Source organism: Peromyscus leucopus, chromosome 19 (assembly GCF_004664715.2).
Source record: "Peromyscus leucopus breed LL Stock chromosome 19, UCI_PerLeu_2.1, whole genome shotgun sequence".
NCBI classification, from domain to species: domain Eukaryota; kingdom Metazoa; phylum Chordata; class Mammalia; order Rodentia; family Cricetidae; genus Peromyscus; species Peromyscus leucopus.
In genome coordinates this window covers 21,226,548-21,249,496 of record NC_051079.1, presented here as the reverse complement: position 1 = coordinate 21,249,496, position 22,949 = coordinate 21,226,548, and the positions used below count along the sequence as shown (strand labels likewise).

The 22,949-nt window shown below is 43.4% G+C and overlaps 1 protein-coding gene across 9 annotated transcripts in view; it reads right to left on the bottom strand.

Moving 5' to 3' along the window:
- Nucleotides 1-931: 931 nt before the first annotated feature.
- Nucleotides 932-22,949, bottom strand: part of Sap130 (Sin3A associated protein 130) — a 96,963-nt gene continuing 74,945 nt past the window's right edge. For all 9 annotated transcript variants that reach the window (XM_028867085.2, XM_028867093.2, XM_028867086.2 and 6 more), the window contains 6 exons: nucleotides 20,618-20,976; nucleotides 10,274-10,522; nucleotides 9,980-10,105; nucleotides 4,724-4,827; nucleotides 3,098-3,211; nucleotides 932-1,809 (listed from right to left, as the gene is read on the bottom strand). In XM_028867085.2, coding sequence (XP_028722918.1) covers nucleotides 1,651-1,809; nucleotides 3,098-3,211; nucleotides 4,724-4,827; nucleotides 9,980-10,105; nucleotides 10,274-10,522; nucleotides 20,618-20,976 — 1,111 coding nt within the window. In that variant the 3' untranslated portion in view covers nucleotides 932-1,650. The remainder of the gene's footprint in view (nucleotides 1,810-3,097; nucleotides 3,212-4,723; nucleotides 4,828-9,979; nucleotides 10,106-10,273; nucleotides 10,523-20,617; nucleotides 20,977-22,949) is intronic.

Below are 22,949 nucleotides of genomic sequence, written 5' to 3'. Positions count from 1 at the left end.
CAAGTGAGTCCCAGGAAAGGCGCAAAGCTACACAGAGAAACCCTGTCTCGAAAAATTAAAAAAAAAAAAAAAAAAAAAAAAAAAAAAAAAAAAAAAAGAAAACAAACATACAACAAGTAACATACGGACTTGACAGCTTATATTTAGGAATATATATATGTATATACAAACAAGTACATGTATGTGGCCAGGCACAGTGGCGCACACCTTTAATCCCAGCACTCAGAGGCAAAGGCAGGCAGATCCCTGAATTGAGGCCATTCTGGTCTACAGAGCAAGTTCTAGGACAATCAGAACTACACAGAGAAATCCTGTCTTGAAAAAACGAAATAAAATAAAGCGGAGAATGAAACAGGAAGATACCTGATGTGACACTGATCTCTGATTTACACCTGTACATACATGGGAAGTGTATGAACACACACACAAAATCCTGCATGTCACCCTCCCTAAATACATACACACACACAATGAAGAACTCAAGACTAGTTATTATACCACACAGATTACTTCAGTATGCGCCCACAATCCTGTGAAGAAAATATACTCACTTGGGGGCTCCATTGCCAGCATCACAACCATAATAGTCCTTGTTTTGACCAAGTTACATTAGGTTTATTATTATTATTTTTGTGTTTTGAGACAGGATTTTCTGTGTAGTGCTGGTTGTCCAGGAATTTATTCTGTAGACCAGGCTAGACTCAAATAGAGATCCACCTGTCTTTGCCTCCCAAGTGCTGGGATTAAAGGTGTGCAACACTACTGCGTGGCTTTATATCAGGCTTATTTTAATTTAAGACAAGAGTCAAAGACTTGACCATTGAAAACATCATCAGATTGCTGGGATAAGTAGAACTCAACGAGGAACCGAACACTGTGAGTGCAGCAAGATGAACACCTTGGAGATGCACATGAGAAAGAGGCCAACTGCTCATCTACAAAAACCTCTTCTAGTCTTTATTAACATTTGGAGATGCGTGGTACATATGATTAACAGCATCACACCAGGAGGGAAGTACAGATAACCGAAAATGTTCTCCAGAACAGGATCCCAGAGTAGTTCAGTATTGCCTGCTCTCGACCTCCACAAGAATCCAGCTCTGATACAGGCAGCTCAGACAATGTAATAACATCTCTTGGAAATGGTTCTTTTGAAAAGAAATGATAACTGGTCGCTGGAACCCTTCTGTGTGAGATGCGGCAGCTCTCCGGTGCTGTGGCACCACCGTAGAAGGCCATTTTGGGCACTGGACGGTCAAAAAGAACTGACTGGAGTGAGAAGAGGTTTTATGTTTAGTCTAGAGATAACAGATTGTCCAAGTGGATACCTTCAGTCCAGGCTCAGTTCAGGCCCTGCAGGAATCCACCGATAAATACAGTCTATGGACTGGGAGGCTGAAAACTCAGCTGGCCGCCTGTCACCGAGTATCAGGAGTTGCTGAAGACAGAGGTGCAACAGGCATGTACCTGGAGGAAGGAGGACTCCCAATGTCAGTCCAGCTCTGATCCTTCTGTGCACCAGCTCTGCTCTCAGCTGAATGAGGAAAACTCCTGTTTTCAATGCTCCATTGTGAAAGCAGCCAAGCCCTCTTCCCCTCCCCCCAATCACCATTCTTCATAAATTGTTTCCAAGTCCTGATTCTTCTGGATCTACACCTTTTCCTTTCGCTTCAATTTTGACACTTTCTTGACAGTCCCGTTCTTGTTGAGGAGCTTCAGGACCCGATCTTTGTGATCCAAAACCTTAAGCATAGAGTCTCTGGCCTCACTGATTTGGTCCATCACTAGTTTACACCTCTGCATGTTTCCCTGGAACAGAAGGCACACCATTACCTGGATGTCATGGGTGAGACGGCTTTTAGGGCCGAGGCATTCCACAGAGAACAAGGCTGACTATATTGTCCCTTTCTTGGCCAGGGAGGCCCAAGGCCCCCACTAGAACTAATTTGTAAGACCTTGTTGCTAAAGATGCTGTATGACTTGTTAAGAGGATAAAGGGAAAGCAGGCTGGCAGTGGATGTTCTTCCTGCTGGCTAGCCCTCCCTTCTGGGAGAACTGCTATCGATAGTGAAGTCCTTAAGCCTTACTCATCTGGTGGACCCTGTGTGCGACACTACCAACTGGCCAGGCAAAGGGAACTTTCTGGTGCAATAGTGGCCAGTCTGTTCTAGGGGTAAAGAACTGCTTCTGATTGGATCTGTGGTGGTTCCACAGGAGGGAATCCATGTCTGATACCAAGTAGAAGCCTGTGGCTCACTGGTATGGGGCACAGACATATTTTTGTAAATACCACCCATGCACCTTTTAAAAAACACTAATTAAATTAAACTCAAGGGGTCACTGGAAAAAAAAAAAGACATTAATGTAGAAAGAAGACTAAATAGGAAGAAGAAGGGATCAGTGGGAGGGAGACAAAAGAAGATAACATGAGTTCGAGGCCAGCCTGGTCTACAAAGTGAGATCCAGGACAGGCACCAAAACTACACAGAGAAATCCTGTCTCGAAAAAACCAACCAACCAACCAACCAACCAACCAACCAACCAACCAACCAACCAACCTCCCCACCCCCCAAAAAAAGAGAAACATGGTGGGAGAGATTGCTCAGCAGCTACCAGTGCTTGCTGTTCGTTAAGAGGAACTGAATTTGGTTCCCAGTCACGTTGGTGCTCACAACTGTTTGTAATTTCAGTTCCAGGGCATCCAACACCCTCTTCTGGTCTTTGCAGATACCTGCATGCATGTGGCATAAATATATAATATATGTATGTATGTGTATATGTGTGTGCGCATATATATATATCTATATATATATCTATATATATATATCTATATATATATGTAGAAAAATTAAAGTAAATAAAAAAATGGCTGAGCACCTCCTGGTAATGCACACTGAAGCAAACAAGTTTGTACAAAAAAACACTCTTGTAGTGAGCAAAGGTATATGGGAGGGTTTGGAAAGAGAAAAAGGAAGACAGAAATGTTGCCATTAAAATATAATCTAACTAAACAAACAAACAAATGAAGGGGAAAGGAAGAAGCAGCAGCAGCTTTGGTGGCCAAGTGGGCACCCAGAAGGTTGAGGACTCAGCAAACCTGTATTAGTTCATTTATTCGATGTAGATCATCATCAGTTGCTGCTTTTTTCTTTGGGATAATCCCTTCCTGTAGGTTGGTAAGTCTTTCATAAACATCATGTTCTAGATTTGTCTGCAACATAGAAGAGGAGCACACTGTGACTACAGAGACATCTTCTGTGTCACTCTCAAGCAGAGGAAGTTCATTCTGTGAACTGTTCTAAGTGCTTGGATGATAAAGGCCTTGCTTGGACAGACCAAGGTTCTAACATTAACAAACAGTAAAGGAATGAACTAATAAATACTTTACAATATGTTACAATTTGCCATAGTTCAGAGTCCATCTTCAAAGATAACTTTGAAATACTACACCACATCCATAATTCCCCTGAAAAATAACTATCATTTTTACAGAAATATTTTATATTAACTTAACCCTAGCAACAGTACAATTTTTTTTTTTTGAGTTTCATGTATTTCAGGCTGACCTCAAACCTACCATGTAGCCAAGTATGCCTCTGAACTTTTGATCATACTAAATTACAAACACGTGCCATTACATCCAGTTTATATAGTACTGGGGATCAAACTCAAGCCTCTGTATATGCTGGTAAGCTCTCTCCTTACCCCTTTTTAAAGATAAGGCCTTTCTAGTTAGCTCAGGCTGGCCTCTATCACAAAATCCCTTCTACCTCAGCAACACAAATGCTACCACACCTAACACTACTGTGTTTTGATACTCAGTAGAAGATGGTCTTGAGAGCACTGTTACTCCAAAGATGGGAATACTTTGTGAGGATACTCTGGCTGCTTTGCCTTAACTTGGATGGTAAGAGATTTTTGTCCTAGGTTTTTAGGAATGGTGGCTCACGTAAGCTCTAGCACTGGACAGATGACAGAGATTGCAGTTCATATTCGTGAGTCAGGAGAAGAGGGCACAGCGCACATGGGGCCAACACGAGCTCCTCTCAGAACAGAATGACTGTGCAGGCACTGTGGGAGGCAGGCGTTGTAGAGAAGACCCTTGCCTGTTCTCTAAAGCAAGATGGCACAGGCCTGGATCCTACCAGGAGCTGGGAGGTCACTGAAGCTTGTTACCTGCTGAGAAGCAAACCATGTGGTGGCCCATGGCGAAGGAGTTGCTTGGCTCTAGAACCTTCCTAAGGAAGCAGAGTGGTCGGTGGAAAAGGCTCATGGGAAGACCACTCGGCTTCCCTCTTTTCATATGTCCTGACAGGACATAATGTTAACTTTAACTCCAGGTCTTACACTACAGCACCTTCATGTAGTTTGGATCCAGGTAATTAAAACTAAAATTCAGGCCTGGATAGATGGCTCAGTGAGTAAAGACACTTCTCCCAAGCATCATGATCTCAGTTTGATCCTCTAGGACTCACATGATAGAAGAGACTCTACTTCTAAAAGCTGTCCTCTGACTCACCTCCATCAAATAAATAAATAATCATAATCTCCATGCAACAGATGTACTTGCTTTAACTGTGGGACCACAGGCCTGTGTGCCTTTATCACCCCACTTCAGGTAGCTCTGGGGATCAAACCCAGGGCCTACGGTACATCAGACTGGCTACCTACTGGGCTACCTCTTTGGCACGAGACAACAACGGACAGATGGAACTGCACCTACCAGTTGCAGTAACTGGGCAGCACAGAGGTGGACTTTCCAGCCTTGGGCACGGCAGGACACTCCCTTCTGATTGGCTATTTCTTGTAGCATAGCTTTCTTCTCCTCTGGAACCACACAGAGATAAAATGAAGCATCATTCCCTTTGTTATAAAAGCAAAACCACTGGGTTCAAGCAGCTTAAGTGTCAATATTTTAACAAAATTTCTTTCCCGAAACATCTTTACAAACAAATCATCTGCATTTACATCAGGGGTAATAGAGGTCAACAATATGAACAAACTTTCTGTGATTTCTTTTCTGTGATAGGATTTCCCTACGTGGCTGTCTGGCCTGGAACTTGCTGTGTAGAACAGGCTGACCTCACACTCACAGATTTCCACAGGCTTCTTCTTCATGAGTGCTGGAATTAAAGGAGGCACCTGTTGTACATTATTTTGTTTGTGTTCTGACAAATAAAGCTTGCTTGGAGATCAGAGGGCAGAGCTAGCCACTAATTAACCATAGAAGTTGGGCAGTGGTGGCTGACACCTTTAACCCTAGCACTTGGGAGGCTCATGCCTTTAACTGTAGCACCTGGGAGGTGGAGACAGGATCTCGGCCCTTTTGGTCTGAGGATTCAGAAAGGTAAGAAGTCACTGGTGGTGGCTCCTCTGATCTTTCAGGTTATTACCCCGATATTTGACTCCTGTTTTTTATTGATAAGACTAATTAGGTTCATGCTTCAGCACCACTATACCAGCTTCTTTTCTGTATTTTCATCAGTTCCACAAGAAAGCTTTTAAGATGTTCTCTAGTAGGGTGAGCTGGCAGGACAGCTAGTTCCTATGGTAATCTCCAAGAGGAGAAATGGTCTTTTGGGAAACTGAGCCTTGTTCTATGTGTGCGCCTTATGTGCAGCTGGAGAGCTGGACCAGAAGTTCTGGAAGCTTTGTGGAGTTACCTATATTTTAAGAGAATTCCTAAGTATGAACTGTACTTATTTCTTTTTCCTTTTTTGGTTTTTCAAGACAGGGTTTCTTTGTGTAGCCCCAGCAGTTCTGGAACTCACTCTGTAGACCAGGCTGGCCTCAAACTCGAGAGATCTATCTGCCTGCCTCTGCCTCCCAAGTGCTGGGAGGCGTGTGCCACCACTGCCTGGCTGTATATTCAGTTTTGAGGTGAACCCACTTTGTTCTATAAGTAATGAAAACAAATTACTTAATTGCTAAATATTAAAACACCAATGTCCCTCAGCAGGCCTTGAAACGCCGTGTAGTTAAGGCTGATTGTGAACTTTTGATCATCTTGCCTCTACTTCCTGAGTCCTGGGGTTGCAGATGTGTGCTACTCTGTCTGCTTTTATGTAGTGCTAGGAACTGAACCTAGGGATTCTTGCAGGCTAGGCAAGTATTCTACCAACTGAGCTACCGGTCTAGAACTTACTAGAAGCCCAGGCTCACTTCCAATTCACAATCTTTCTCAGCTTCCTGAGCACTGGATTAGGTATGTGCTACCATGCGTTGTCTTTTCACCTGCAGTGGTGTGTACAACCCACTACTACAACCCCAATACTAGAAAGGCTGAGGCAGAAGGATCACAAGTTCAAGGCTAGTCTGGAATAGACAGCAAGGTAGTGTTTCAAACATAAGGTTTTGTTATCAGCCAGGGCCTTGCACATGCTATACAACTGACCATTAATCTGCATCCACCACACTCGGTACTGAGTATTTCTCAGCAGGTGTCTGCACTGTCAAGCTACCTTCCTCCTTTCTGGATCATACTTTGAAGGTCTCTATGCGTTCAATGGCTACACAATTTGTACCATTTCATTCTTGCTTTGTGTCTTCCCTTTATTCTTTCCAGTTTTGCTAAGAACTTCTCCAAAGAACGATTTTGTGTGTGCGTGTCATTGGTTTTAGGTTTTATTCACAACCATAGACTTAAGTCTGCAATCCAGCTAGACTTGGAGGGAATGAAGAAACTCTGGAACCCAAAGAACTGCAGCGAGAGCAGAGATTATGAGGTATTGTGAGCAAATGGGGTGGGGCGTTCTCCCGAGCCACAGGAGGAACGGCCTGGTGGGTACGGTACACTCCAGTGGAAAGCATTAGAGCTGACCAGATGGCAATGTGATCTTGATGGTTTCACTGTTCTTGGACCCAAACTGCTCCAAGGCTTCCAGAATGCTCACGCCTTCTTTGATTTTTCCAAAGACTGGTTTTGCCACCCAGTCACTCGGTTTTGGTGTGCAGATGAAAAACTGGGAACCATTTGGACACAGTGCAGTATTTGCCACGGACAATGTGCCAGGACCTGTGTTCTCAGGATTAAGCCCCCATTCTCTGATCCCTTCAGTACATCAATCCTGCAAAACTTCTCCAGTGCTCAGAGTGTTCCACTGTCTTTGGCCCCAAGCGCTGGCCATATCAAGGAACAAGAAGAACCCAGTGGCCTGACCACGGTTGCGGGCAAGCGGCCACAGGGGACAGGGTCTGCAAAGCCTTGTTTCAGGGATTTTTCTTTAGTTTTCAACTTTACTGTCTTCTGCTCTTATCTTTACTATTTTTCCTTTGTACTTTATTTGAATTTATTTTCTTTTATTTTTAAAAATCAAATTATGAGATAGAATCTAGGTTACTTTGTCTATTCTTTAATTTTTTTTTTTGTTTTAAAAGCCAGGTGTGGTAGTACACAACTTCAATCACAACAAAAGCAGGTGGGTCTCTGTGTGTTCAAGGTCAGCTTGGACTAAAAACTGAGTTCTAGGCCATCCAGAGATCCTGTCTAAACAAACAAAAAACCAACACAAAGCTTCCCATTTAGTGCTGTATTTGCACAGTGCTGGCAACCGGACACCAGGCCTTGTGTAGGCCAGGCAGTACTCTACCAGATGAGTTACATCTTCAATCCTTAGACTTCCTTGTCATGTGGTTATTTCCTGTGTTCTTCCTGACTCCATCCACTTCACTTTGCTATGGGTGCACAGCTCTGGTATTCTGTCTTCATTTGTTTATATATGAATTGGATCTGAAAGCTGTGGCCAAGTAGTTCAAAGTTTAGCAGGAAAGAGGTGTGGTGACTGCATGTTTATACCCAAACAGAGATACTCGGGAGCTTAAGTCATCTGCCAAAGTACTTCCCATGGGACAGCTTTTAAAAAGGAAGGCTGGGGCTGGAGAGATGGCTCAGAGGTTAAGAGCACTGCTTGCTCTTCCAAAGGTCCTGAGTTCAATTCCCAGCAACCACATGGTGGCTCACAACCTTCTGTAATGAGATCTGGTGCCCTCTTCTGGCCTGCAGGGATACGTGCAGATGGAACACCGTATACATAATAAATAAATTAAAAAATAAATAAATAAAAAATAAAAATAAAAAGGAAGGCTCAACCAGCAGTAAGTCTCTACTTAGTATGGGTTAAAATGTTGCCAGGCTCATCTCTAAACATTTACAGCCACACAATTCTTGTGGTGTGAGCAGATGCTCTTTTCCACTGAAGATCAACACGCTTCTCTGAGAATTTCACAGTATAATTGGCCCTCTGAATGTGGGTTCCACATTCGCATATCAATATTTAAAAAGAAAAACCCTGTGTCTGTATTAAGCATGTACAGATTTATTTTTTGTCATTAGTCCCTAAATAATTTAGTTTATCAACTACTTATACATTTTTCTTATGGTTTCAATGTGAACTACTCCCTATAGACTCACGTTTGTTTGTTTTTGAGACAGGGTCTCATGTATCTCAGGCTAGGCTCCAACATACAAATCCATTTGTCTCAGCCTCTTTACACACTGGCATTACAGGCATGAGTCACGTAGCACACTGGGCTTTCTGCAGTGCTGGAGACTGAATGCATGCTACATTCCAGGGTCCAATGCATGCTGCACAAGCACCCAACCAGTCCTTGATCCCCAGCTAGTGTGGCACTGCTCTGGGAGGTTGTGGAACCTTCCGGATGTGTCCAGACCATGGCATGTGGGCTACATTAGCTATGAATGTGACCTGATACAAAAACCACAAACTTAATTCAACACTAGACTTTTTTTTTTGAGAACCCCTGATCTTTGACATAAGTTAGTAACTTATTCAAATAAGACTCACTGTGAGGCCAAGAAAACTATTATAGAAGTTTCCAAGTTGAGTTTATGAAAACAACAATGCGGCCAATTTTTGGTAATATACAATTCTCCATATATTCATTATATTAGAGATGAAATGAAATTTAAAGGACCATCGAGTAGCGATATTTTCAAAGTTATCAACCATTTTCATTGAATGTGGGCTTATTCACATTTCATACTGGAGTGCTGGTTCAGTGGTTGGAAGGACTGGCTGCTCTTCCAGAGGACAAAGGTCCAGTTCCCACATGGCAGCTCGCAACTGCCTGAATTCAGTCCCAGGGGATCTGACACACGTAGGCACACACACACACAAAAACAAACCACAACCAATGCACATAAAATAATTAAGTCATTAAAAAAATCACATTAAAGGAGGCAGAGGCAGGCGGATCTCTGTGAGTTGAAGGACAGCCTGGTCTACAAAGCAAGTTACAGGGCAGCCAGAGCTACACAAGGGAAACCCTGTCTCGAAAAATCAAATCAAATCAAAACAAAAACAAAACAATCATATTAAAGTTCAACAACAAAATACCAAGGGTTTACCCTGGAGCCTTTTTTTTTTTTTATTTAATTTTTACTTTCTTTATTTATCACATTTGTTCCTGGTGGATCCCCTGGAACTGGAGTCATCTAACTATCTAGTTGTGAGCCACTGTGTAGGTGCTAAGAACTAACTGGGGTCTTCTACAAAAGCAACCAGTGCTCTGACCACTGAGTCATCTCTCCAGTCTGTCCCCTACATCATGAACTGTTTCACGTATGTGTTGAATGAAGATCTTTTGGAAAACAATACCTATAGTGTATGTAATCATTTTAGAATCCTAGAAACTATTAGTGCACTTCTGACTATGTTAAACTGCAGATACAATTACAGGCTCTCCTACGAGTACTTGCAGAACCAAGGAGGTTAATGCATCAGTACTTGGGGATCTGTTATCTCACAAAATTTATTATAACCAAGGCTTCTCCTTGTTTATTTCACTGGGATCCCAATAAACACACAGCTTTCTGGGAGCAAAGAGTAATTTCCACTGTTATACTCAACTGGGTATAGCGTATTTTGGCTGGAAATTAGAACCAAATTTTGTGACTACAATATAGCTTACATGTTATGCCATTTCATGATTAATACTAGACGCTTCTGAGGAAACTAACCTTTGACCCGGACGTCACTGTACCTCTGAAAGTGGTGGTAAGCAGCTTTCCAGGGGTTCCGATAGTGACGAAGCAAAGTGATGGGAGGTCTTGGTCGCACTGGGACATATCTCACACCTTCTTCATCTAGTCAAATGAGAAAACAAGAGGACATTAAATGGCATGTTATATAAATGATTTTAATCATCCTCAAAGCTCAGTTCTAGGAGGTAAGGATGCAAGTGAGACTGACGCTCTGAGACGGACCTGGTTTAGGTGGTGAGAGCAGGAGACAGTCAGCCGAAGTGGTCTTACCAATATACTCTTTGGGAGGAGACTTTCGTTTCTCAGCCTTCACCAACAGACTTTTGGCAGTGGACTTCTCATCATCAGTGCTGTTTGTCTCCATCATATCCCCTTCTTCTGTTGAGATCACGTGCTGCTGCTTCCGAGGCTTTTTCCTTGGGGAGGCACCAGGTGGTAGGTCACTTGTGGGCATGGACAGGTTGCTTGCCAGCAGAGCAAGAGATGGAGACACAGTATTGGTAGCCAGAGGAGGGACCGCTGTCGGGGGTGGAGCACACACATCAATCAGCACCAAACCCTGGAGGCTTCACTCAGTTTCCAGAGTAACAACTGTGAAGACAGCTGGCTGGCTAACAAGTACAGAGGTTTCTCATGGGCCTGACTGTATGTAGAATACTCTGGAGGCAGGAGCTGTGAACTGCTTCCTACACCCCTCCAGACACTGTATGCAGATAAAATGTCTTTAGAGTAAGAAAGTTAACATTAGTCTCAACTAGTGTGGATCATATAGCTAGGGCTTACCAACCACACAGGTTCACCTGAATTTTCAATTTCATTCTGTCAGCCATAAACATGTTTCCTGTAGCCAACCTGGTACTCACTTCTAACAGCCATATCCTATACCACTATCACTAAAAACAGCAAACTGCCTCACATTTAACACTAAATCTCCAGGAATTTCCATTGAGTAGTAGCTTCCAGTAAGTCTTGGATCTCATGAGAACTACTGCCCACTTGTCCTCCCATGAGTGTTTTTTTTTTTTTTTTGAGACAAAGTTTCTCTGTATAACAGCTCTGGCTGTCCTAGAACTCGCTTTGTAGACCAGGCTGGCCTCAAACTCAGAGATCCACCTGCCCTCTGCCTCCCGAGTGCTGGGATTAAAGGCCTGCGCCACCACTGCCCAGTTAAAGATCCCAACATTTTATTTCCCTATGACCATACATTTTCTCTTATTCTTCTAACAAAGGCTGATTGCTTCAGTCATTTCTGATGCACTGTTGGATGGAGAGGCCCTCTCTGCCCAGACCAAAAGACCTTAAGAAGTGATTTCCTAGAATAAAACCCTTAGATTTTCCACAGCCTCAAGTAGATCGTCAGAATAAAGTCATTTATACCTGCAAACTATTAAAAGACAAATATTTCATTTTTATTTTCTTTCTTTTTTTTTTGTTTGACTTTTCAAGACAGGGTTTCTCTGTGTAGCTTTGGTGCCCTTCCTGGAACTCACTCTGTAGACCAGGCTGGCCTAGAACTCACAGAGTTCAGCCTGCCTCTGCCTCCCAAGTGCTGGGATTAAAGGCGTGTGCCACCACTGCCTGGCCTGGATTCCTTCTTAAAACTGTTCTTTGGTGTTTTTCCACAATCCATTCATTCATTCATTCTCTCTCTCTTCATATAACACACACATATATAATATATAAAAATAAAACTGTATACACACACATATATACAGGACAACTATATATAACTACACATGCATATATATGTTTATAGATAAAATTAAAAAACAAACACCAGGGTCTTATGCTGGGCAGTGATGGCACCTGCCTTTAATCCCGGCACTTGGGAGGCAGAGGCAGGCAGATCCCTGAACTGGAGGCCAGTCTGGTCTACAAAGCTGGTTCCAGGACAGCCAAGGCTACACAAACCCTATCTCAAAAAACCAAACCAAACCAAATAAAAAACAAAACAAACAAACAAACAAACAAACAAACAGCACCAAAGTCTTACCATGTAGCACTGGCTGGCTAGTTAAGTTACTATATAGACCAGGCTAGCTCAAATTCAGAGGCCTTTGCTTCCTGAGTGCTGGGATTAAGGGTGTCTCCACTGTCTTAAGCTTTAGTGATTTAGATAATTATTAACATCACTGTTCTCAAGACTCTCAAGACTCATGATTGAAGAGCTTTGTTCTATCTTATCCCGGTTAATGGTAGGATTAGCCACAGCAATCTGCCATACTGTTGATGTGGTTAGATGTTCACATTAGTACTGAAAGGCCCTCCATTCTCCAAGTTGAAGACCTTCTCATCTATCTCTTAGATCAGACAGGTTGAGATTTTCCTCTGGATAGGTTTGGTCTGTGTCCCTCCCTGTTCATCAGCAAAGACATTATAGAGAATGGCCTTTTGCAGAGAGTGGTGTCAAGCCTGAGTTCAAGGGTAGCCTCAGTTACACAGTGAGTTCCAGGACAGCCAGAGCTACACAGTAAGATCTTCTCTCTAAAAAACAAGCCGGGGTGGTGGTGCACGCCTTTAATCCCAGCACTCAGGAGGCAGAGGCAGGTAGATCTGTGAGTTCCAGGCCAGCCTGGGCTACAGAGTGAGATCCAGGACAGGCTCCAAAGCTACACAGAGAAACCCTGTCTCGAAGGAAAACAAAAACAAAACAAAACAAAACAAAACACCCCCCCCCATCAAATCAAACTAAGTTTAACTTTCCAGATCAAGGGTTTTTACCTATTAGCTGTATCCCCCATCTAAGGCACACCAGGAACTAACTATGACCATTCAGGTTCCTTAGCAACCTTCTGACATAACTTTGGCTTTGAAGTCATACATATAAAATTATGGTAAAGTCACTCAAGCATGACACTCTCTTCAGAATCGCACACCCAAATCATGGTGCATACAACACTTTTTTTCCTCTATTAATCTGATATTTAAGACTATGTTAAAATCTTTTAATAAACTCCAATACTGTTTCATACAAAAATAAGTTTTGTTACAAATCTGAAGGCAAAAAAAAAAAAAAAAAAGCCTAAGGACTACAGAAAAATGTGTCAGCATCTCAGGAATCGCCCAGCCCCACCCACGGCAGGCTCCAAAATATAAACTCATTGAAAAGGCTTTGCTTCTAGACTCACCCCCAGGCACCCAGGCATTTTGAGGCTCCCATAACCATAGCCCAACTAGTCACTGCGGTAACTATTCTATTAAAGAATGTATTTTGTCTCCCAACCCTGCCCTGCCTCTCTGCTTCATGGCCAAGGAATTCAACCATTTCCTCCACTACATCTTCCTGTCATAATTTACTGCCCCATCAAAAGCACAAAGAAATGAGTCCAAGTAACCTCATATATCACTTCATCAAAAACACACAACTGGCCAGGCGGTGGTGGCGCACACCTTCCAGCACTCGGAGGCAGAGCCAGGAGGATCTCTGTGAGTTCAAGGCCAGCCTGGTCTACAGAGTGAGATCCAGGAAAGGCTCAAAGCTACACAGAGAAACCCTGTCTCGAAAATCCAAAAACCAAACCAAAACAAAAAAAAAAACCCACACAACTTAGGCTGAAGGAATGGCTCACTGGGCGAGCGCTTGCCTATCACATACATGCCTGGCCCTGAAGCTAACTTTTAGCCCCACAAACCCCCAACCTTCCTCCTTGACATCACTCCTTTACTTACTGAAGTGCCCAAAGTAACTCCATTTTGTCCTAGTTTAGCTAACTCCATCCCATGTTCCACTCAACTGTCCCCAAGGCCCTGCGAAGCACACCTTTCCGAGCAGCACACTCGTTCAGCTGAACCTGCAGCTTCTGGAGCTCCAGTTTTACAAGAAACAAACTCTTTTAATCAACTGAACAGACACTTTTGAAACTTCTGTTTCAAACCCTTGCCTGCTCCTGGTGTGGTATAATTGCTGTTTCTGGCTTTATAAACCCTACCCTGCCTTTCCTAGAGTCCTTCTTGGCATTAGCCTGCTCTCTACTCGGAGCAAATAAAGCTCCTAATTTGGCCGGGCGGTGTTGGCGCACGCCTTTAATCCCAGCACTTGGGAGGCAGAGCCAGGTGGATCTCTGTGAGTTCGAGGCCAGCCTGGTCTCCAAAGCGAGTTTCAGGAAAGGCGCAAAGCTACACAGAGAAACCCTGTCTCGAAAAACCAAAAAAAAAAAAAGCTCCTAATCTGACCTTCACTGAGTGGCATTCTCTGTCTCCAGCAGGAACAATACTTGGAGGTTCCAGCGAGATTTCTACCCCTCAGGGGCTCAGGCTTGCTCTGGGTCTCTCCAGATCGGTGGGTTGTTGCATTTGAGGTGCTTCCTGAGACATTCTGGGCCCCCACGACTCTCACAGGCGGGGTCATAGTCCTGGAAAGACTGCTGTGTTTCCCGATACCAAATCTGACTGAGTCCTTATTTTCCTCCCAGGAGCGAGGTTTTAATATTCTTGTCTGGCCACCATAGGAGCTGCAGTGTAGACAGGAGGGGATCAGTCCTTCCCCTCCTTTACCCAAGCTGAGACCCCAGGTGCCCCACCAGCCTTACCAACGGGTGAGTTCAGGTCCCCACCTCAGAGTGGCCAAGGGGTGTGCTGGAGTGTCCTTCACCTGCACTGCTTGGGTGGGAGACTGCTGACAGGAGCCATGCTGGTTCTTTCTACTAAACTCCAAGCCTGCCTCCTCTAACTGAGACAGGTCATTCTTTCTGTTCTTGGGGTCACGTGCCCTGTGCCTGTGGTTTGCCTTTGCCTCTGTCCCACCAAGCCTAAATACTCTTGCCTTTGTTTACAAAGTAAATAAATAACCACACTTCAGACCTAAGCACGAAGGTCTCAAAGTTTCCTGCAAAGCCCATCCTAGGTCAGGCAGGCCCCTGTCTGTGAGAGGGAGAACAGAAGAGCCCAGGAAGAAGGCACTGTGCACCTGAGAACAATTAAGAGGCAAACTATTTCCAGTAGTGGCTACTCTTAGTTATCTTATGGTATAAAGGTATTTATAATTAAAATAACTAATGAGATGCTCATACATGAAAAGGATGTAAGGGCCCATCTGTCTGAAACTTCTCAATAATAACTCCATCATCACAGCCTGCTAAATTCTGTTCGATGCTGTAAACATCAATTTAGTGCTAATTACAATAAATAACTCTACACACTACAGATGTCATAAATACTGTCTTATGCTTCCTGTAAGTTTTACCCTGTGCCTGTGGTTTACAAGATCTAATGGTTGAACAGTATGTACACAGCTAATAATAAGCAGAACCAACTGCCATCTTTGTGACTCCAGCTATGCCTGCTTGAAATGCTCACAATTGGGTCTGCTAAATGCTAATATTCTTTCAGGAAAGCAGGCAAGGACAGGCAAGCTCACTGGGCGGTAACTTGAGTATCCAGGTACCCCTCCCAGGTATGCAGTTAACTGTATGAGGTCTCAAGACTTTCTGTAGAAATTAGTGTATACAGGCTAGAAAAATTAAGACCTGGGATAAGGGGCCAGGGGTGTGTGTTCACCTATACAGCTATGGGAAAGCCATCAACATAGCAATGAAAGGACTCCTAATGACATTTTGCTATATTCATAGATCAGTGTCTTGCTCAACCATCAAAGAAACTTCCTCCGGAAGCAGATGGGAACAAATATAGAGACCCACAGCTACACAGTAGCCTGAGAGTGAGAGACCTCAAAACAGTCCTAAATGGGAAGTCTCCACCAGGTCTCTCGAGTCAGGGCTCAGGGAACTCTGGGGAAGAGGAAGTGGAAAGAGTGTAAGAGCCAATGGGGATGGAGGACATCAAGGAATCAGTGCCCTCCAGACACAACAGAACTGACACCCATATGAACTCAATACAAGGACTGCAACTGAGGCGGCATGCACATGCTGAAGCCAGATGGGGTCCCAGCACTGAGGGCAAGTGGACACAAACCCTCCTTCCTAACCCAGAAGCTACTGCCACTTGCAAAGAAAAATGTTTTCTCCAATGAGTCTCACGGGGATACAAACCATTCTTAAGGACAAGGCCCTATGCCCAGCATGGATGGCCAGCACAAAACTAACTCAGTGGTAATACTGGAGGGTTTTTTTGTCTTGTATTTTAATCCCCATAGGTCTTTTGCTTATACACTGTGGTTTCAGATTTTTGTCTTTATGGGATTTCTGTGTTTGCTAATGTGTGTTTCCGCATCTATGTATGTTTTTTATGCTTCTTCGGCTCCTTTTTTCCCCCGTTTATTTTTAATTGTCCGCATTTAATCTTTTCCCATTGTTTTTTAATCTTATTTTATTATTATTTTCTTTTTTAGCTGCCCATTCGTTTTTAAGACAGAATAAGAAAGGGTGTGGATTTGGGTGGAAGGGGAGGTGGGGAGAGCTAAGAGGAGTTTGGGAGTGGGGAAACCATAAGCAGAATATATTGTACAAATCTATTTTCAATTAAAAGAGAGGGATGGCCAGGTGGTGGTGGTGCACACCTTTAATCCCAGCACTCGGGAGGCAGAGGCAGGCAGATCTCTGTGAGTTCAAGGCCAGCCTGGTCTACAGAGTGAGTTCTAGGACAGTCAAGACTACACAAAGAAACCCTGTCATGAAAACAAAAAACAATCTGTCAAACTGATTTCGATTTTGTATAAGTACACTATATAAGGATCAGGAGAGAGAGGTTCCCAAATTTTTAATGGACTGTATTTATATTTTAAAATTTAGTTTGGAGAAATGGCCACTGGCAGTTCTTCCAGAGGACCTGGGTTTAATTCCCAGCACCCACATGGCAGCTCACAATTGTCTGTGTAACTCCAGCTCCAGGGAATCCAATACTCTTATACAGAGAAACATGCAGGCAAAACACCAATGCACATAAAATAAAATAAAAAAAAATCATTAAAAAAAAAAGTTTACTTTGGTACTAAAAGTTTCAATTCAGTAACTGTAATTTTTAAGGCTCAAAATATTCACAGGGATAAATTATCCTAGTTTATAAAATCCTAATCTTGTGAGATTTACTAGTTTATTGTAAATTGTTGAAAAAAAAGGGCAATCAAGGCATCTTTTATATATAGTCAAAGTTTAGCCTAAAGCAGGCAACTCAAAATAAGTTTAAAAGTAAACTTATTTACTATAATATTCAAAATCGGGTATATTAAAAAATGGTTATGGTAATTCAATGCTTGAGGAAAATGGGTTAAATTTACAATATACTTGCATGGCAGGGCATCCCTAGGCTCAAGTGGTACCACTTCCCTTGGATGGGACACTGATTCCAGCAGAATAAGCTATATTATAGCCCCTACAGAATGAAGACACATGGGGAAACAAGACTTGCAAGAGTATGCTTGTGAGGTTCCTATCTCTGGCCGTGTAGGCCAGACCAGGAAAAGCTCCTTATCTTTAGGGAAGATGAATTACCACTCCTGTCTCACATGGCAGAGTGATGGATTCTCTTGCCCAGTGGAGAATCTCGATAGTCTGCACCCACATCCTTAATGGATCAAGCAAAAAACAGGGAGGTAGTGATTACTCTGCACTAACTGTCTCTGCAACTGACATACAAGGATGTTGTGAAGAGGGGACCTTGTACATAAGCCTGCCACCGGACTGGTATGGGACTTGCATGCCAGACCCTTCACCCATGCTTCCAACTCTCCTCTTAGCAAAACTAATCGCAGGGCCAAAGAGTCAATAACCAATTGTGTAAGGAGTTCCCAAAAGAGTTTTAATCTAAGACAGAGGCTCTGCCAACCACAGGGCCAGTCAGCAGTATAGATATCATTTAAACACTAAGTTCTAGGTTCAAAGTCGTCCTTAAGCAACGTTGAGTCACATTGAGACCATCTCAAAAATAAAAATATAAAAGCCACATAATGCTAGATATTGTGGAATATGATTCGAACCTCAGGAATAGGAATCTGAGGCAGAAGTGGTGAATTTGAGGCTCGACAGGGCAGCTAAGCTGGATATGGTGATGTACATATGTAACTGCAGCATCTGAGAACTGAAGGCAGGAAGGTCAGGCTGCAGAGCCAGTACTGGCCAGAGTTCAAGATCCATCACTCACTATACACTTGGCTCCAACTCATGTCTCTTTCCTAAATTCAAGCATGTATCTGGCACACCCTGTCACAGGCTTTTACACTTACTGCCCTCTATGTCTGGAGTGTTCTTTTGCCAGAAATCATCAGGACCAGCACTTAGCTCTTTCATGTGAGTCAAGGGTCACTTCCAGAATGAGGCTCTTCTTTTTTTCTTTCCAATTTAAACTTACTTTTTTTTTTTTTGTTTTTCAAGACAGGGTTTCTTTGTGCAGCTTTGGTGCTGTCCTGGATCTCGCTCTGTAGACCAGGCTGGCCTTGAACTCACAGAGATCCACCTGCCTCTGCCTCCCGAGTGCTGGGATTGAAGGTGTGTGCCACCACCACCCGGCTACATTTATTTATTTGTGTGTACAGACATGTGCCAGGGCGTAGGTGGAGATCAGAGGAACACTTCTGGGAGTCAGTTTTCTCCTTCTACCACATGGGTCTGGGGGAAGTGAATTCAGGTCATCAGGACAGACAGCAGCTGTCCCAGCTGGGTCTCTCACCAGCTCTACAGTGAGCTCTTAACACCTTTTCAAAGCTTCCCTGTCACACTTTCACTGCGATGACAAAACAGTCGGGGGGGGGGGGTGTACTTTAGTGTTGTTGTGACTTATTATTGGCGGTGTGCTAAGAACCTAGGCCTTGTGCACACTAGGCAAAATGCTCTACCTTTAAGCCATGCTTTCACCCCACAAATCTTATGCTGACCCATAATTTAGCCTATAGCTGGCTCCACTGCTTCTAGGCTAGAGCCCAGCAGTATGGTGATACAGACTTGCTCACCTCCTAGAAACCAGGAAGCAGAGAGGGGTGACGAAGAGGTTAAGATTCCCCGAGATATAAATGGCACTATCCCACCAGCTGGCGGGCCAGGACAGGAAAAGAAAAAAAGAGGGGAAGGAAAACACTCATTAGGGCAGCATTCTGTTTCCTGCTGCCAGGACATAAGCTGTGCCACACCTCCCTACTATTATGGATGAACCCACTGAAGCCACCTGTCCAAGTACAAGCATGGAATAATAAGATCCAGGAAAGGCGCAAAGCTACACAGAGAAACCCTGTCTCGAAAAACAAAAAAGAAGCTGAAGTAAAGACATAGCAAATGTTTTTATTTTTTGAGATGAGTAGCTCAGGGTAGCCTGGAACACTGTTACTCTAGGCTAGCCCTGAACTCATAGCCATCCTCCTGCTTTGCCTGCAAGTCCTGAGATTCTAGGTGTTAAGTTACCTGGATAAACAGCGAGTTTGAAAAGCTATTATAGATGGCCAACGATAGGCTTTACTCAATCAATACGTACAGTATGGCAAACAGAGGCCTTTTTTTCACACACACAGGCAGGTAGCATAGAGTGAGCACAAAATGACTTCCACATCAGATTTTCTATTTAATAAACATTACACAGTGATTAAGTTACTTTAAGTAGTCAGAAAACACACGATCCCATCCTAAATTACTTCACACACACACCCCTAAAAAAACAACAACAAAAAACCTTTAAAGTGACTTAAGTTTTAGGGCTGGGAATTTACTCAGAGGTTAAGCACTGGCCACTCCTCCAGAGGACCTGGGATTCAATTCCCAGTACCCACATGGCAACTCATAACATTTCCAAAGGATCTGATGCCCTCTCTTGGCCTCTGAGGGCACCAGGTAAGCACATGGTATGCAAACAGACATGCATACAAAACATGCATCCACATAAAATAAACATGGAGGAAATGAAAAAGTGACCAGACTTTCACAGACTGGAAAGTGAGTTGAGAGGAAGAGGAAAAGGATAACAATTTTCAGATTTTACTAATCATGTTTTTATGAAGAGAGTATTTTTAAAACCACAAATCTTACTTTGTTACATAATAACACAACCAAGCCTGATACGGAGTATATTATAAATTAATAGTACTCAGCTAGGATCACTTTAAAATCCTTTAAAATAATATTTTCTTAATCAGTACAAGGAAGTTATATTGAAAGATATGCATAGGGAGATTTATTTTTTTAATTATAGCTCAGAAATAAAATTGCAAAAGAGCAGCCAGGCAGTGGTGGTGCGCACCTTCAATCTCAGCACTCAGGAGGCAGAAGCAGGAGGACCTCTGTGAGTTCAAGGTCAGCCTGATCTACAGAGAGTTCCAGGACAGCCAGGACTGTTACACAGGGAAACCCTGTCTTGGAACACCAAAAAATTTTTACAAAAAAGCAGCGTTTTACAAAAATGCCTCTATTTTTCAAGGGGTCTGCAATGAGTCAATAGGTAAAGTCAAGCCTGAGGACCTGAGTTTGATCCCTGGGTCCACATGGTGAAGAGAACTGACTGTTGTTCTGACATTCCTACGAGTGTCGTGGGACGTGTGTGCCCACACACACAAATGTAAAAATGAGTCATAGGAAAAGTCGTTTTTCAGTAGTCTTTCATTTCTTAGAAATGAAGACAAGACAGACTGGCAGCACACACTGGGATGTTCCCGAGTGGCCCTGGCCTGAGATGGGTTTCCTGGCTGATAGTTACAGGGGAGAACTGGGAGACAGACTAATAGTGATCTGTGGAGGAACTTACTGGAAACAGGCCTCGTGATGTCCATTGGTTCTACTTCTTCTTTGACTTTGATCTCAGGAACAGGAGGTCCCAGAACGGTGGAGAGACTGCCACCCACAGGGGCCGACGGTGTTGGTGCAGCAGCAACGGTAGTGATGGGTGGCGTGACGGGGACTGCTCCAGGAATGGTTGAGAGAGCAATGGCTGGCTGGGATGGAGGACTGGCTGCTGCAATCATGCTTGGAATGGCGGGTGGAGGCTGCTGGGCAGTTGGTGGGACCGCAATGGTAGGCTGTTCGGCATTCTGATTGGATATGGTCTCCAAGGACATTGTGACTGGAGTGGCTAGAGACATGTGCACTTCGGGCTTAGGTTTGGCACTGAAACACAAAAAGAGAACATTATGTAGCAACCGAGACAAAACTATCTTATCTGTTTAATTCTTTTTGTAGAACACACACAACTGAAACTCTACTCTTTGATTGTAGATGCTCACCTTTAAGTTAATTTAGAAGAAAATAACTATTTACCTATGGTATCAGGGATTGAATCTAGGGCCTTAAGTATGCTAAGTATATATTCCAGCACTCAGCTATACTCAAGCTCAGTGGTTTTTTTCTTTTTTTTACTAGATGGGGTTTCTCTGTGTAGCTTTGAGTAGCAAGTTTTATATGCAGTAATTCAATTCAATTAGAAAACAGTGAACATTCAAAAAGAAATCACTTGGCGTCACATCACTGAACAAGGACTCTAATGTACATATGTATATTGTTGCAGTTTTCTTCTTCGAGACAGGATCTCGCTACGTACTTCTGCCTGGCCTTGAAGTTAAGAGATGCTCCGGCTTCTGCTTCCTAAGTACTGGAATTAAAGGTGTGTGCTATCAAAAAAGGAGCTTTTTCCTTTTAAAACTATAATTATATTCACATTTCTTGCATACCAGATTTTAAAAAAGATTTATTTAGGTACATGTGTGTGTCTATATGTTTGTGCACATGTGTGCAAGTACTTGCAGAGGCCAGAAGAGGGCACTGGATCCCTTGGAGCTGTTATTCAGGCAGTGTGAGTCACCTAACCTGGGTTATGGGAAGGGAACTTGGGTTGTTTGCAAGGGCAGCAAGTACTTTTGACCACCGGGCTATCTCTCAAGCCCTCGTATGAATTTTCTTACATGCCTATTTTTCATAAAGAGGGAATTTTGCAAGTGGCAAAGTTGCAAAAGATAGAAAAGATGGAGTGCTGGAGGCCCTAGGGTCAATTATTAGTTGCAGATAAACAAACTCCAAAGTGTATATCCTGCTGGCCACTGTTGCACTGATGTGTAATGAAAGCACTAGTGAGGCTGAGGCAGGAAACTCGGAGTTCAAGGTTGGCTTGGGCTACACAGTGAGACCCTGTTTTACAATGAGAGGGGGGAAAAAGGAGCAGGGGAGATGCGCAGATACAGAGCACTGGCTTTTCAGGTTTGAGAGTCTGACTTCAGATCCCCAGAATCTGTATAAAGCTGGATGCAGTTAACAGCCACCCGTCACCTCAGCGCCCCTACAATGAGATGAGAAGTAGGGACAGCAGAGTTCCCGGAACCTCAGCAGTCACCTAACAAGGCACACGTTAGGACAAGGAAGAAACGCTGCTTCAAATGCAGTGGAAGGCAAAGACAGAGAGACACCAAGGCTGTCCCTCTGACACTCATGCCCGTGCCTGCCCTCACACACATAAACAAACAAACAAATGTGTGTGTGTGTGTATCCTAATCTTCAATTTTATAACAATATTGCAATTTTTGGACAGTTTATTTTTTTTAACTTTATTTTATGTGTATGAGTGTTCTGTCTGCATGTCTGTCTGTGTCCACTTGTGTGCCTGGTGCTTTCGGTGGCCAGAAGAGGTTGCAGGATCTTCTGGAACTGGGGGTTTGTATGGTTATGAGCTACTATATGTAGATGCTGGGATGTCTGAGGGTATTGGTTCAGTTCGTAATCCAGCCACAAAACAAAGGGAAAAACAACAACAACAAAACAAACAAAAACCACCCATGAAAACCCAACAACAAAAAACTAATATCCATATTACTTTGAAAAAAAATATATTTTATGCCGTGGGATGGTCTGTATGTCAAATTGCTCTGATTGGTCAATAAATAAAACACTGATTGGCCAGTGGCCAGGCAGGAAGTAGGTGGGACAAGGAGAGAGAAGAATTCTGGGAAGCGGAAGGCTGAGGCAGAGAGACACTGCCAGCCGCTGCCATGACAAGCAGCATGTGAAGACTCCGGTAAGCCAGGAGCCACGTGGCAAGGTATAGATTTATAAAAATGGATTAATTTAAGATATAAGAACAGTTAGCAAGAAGC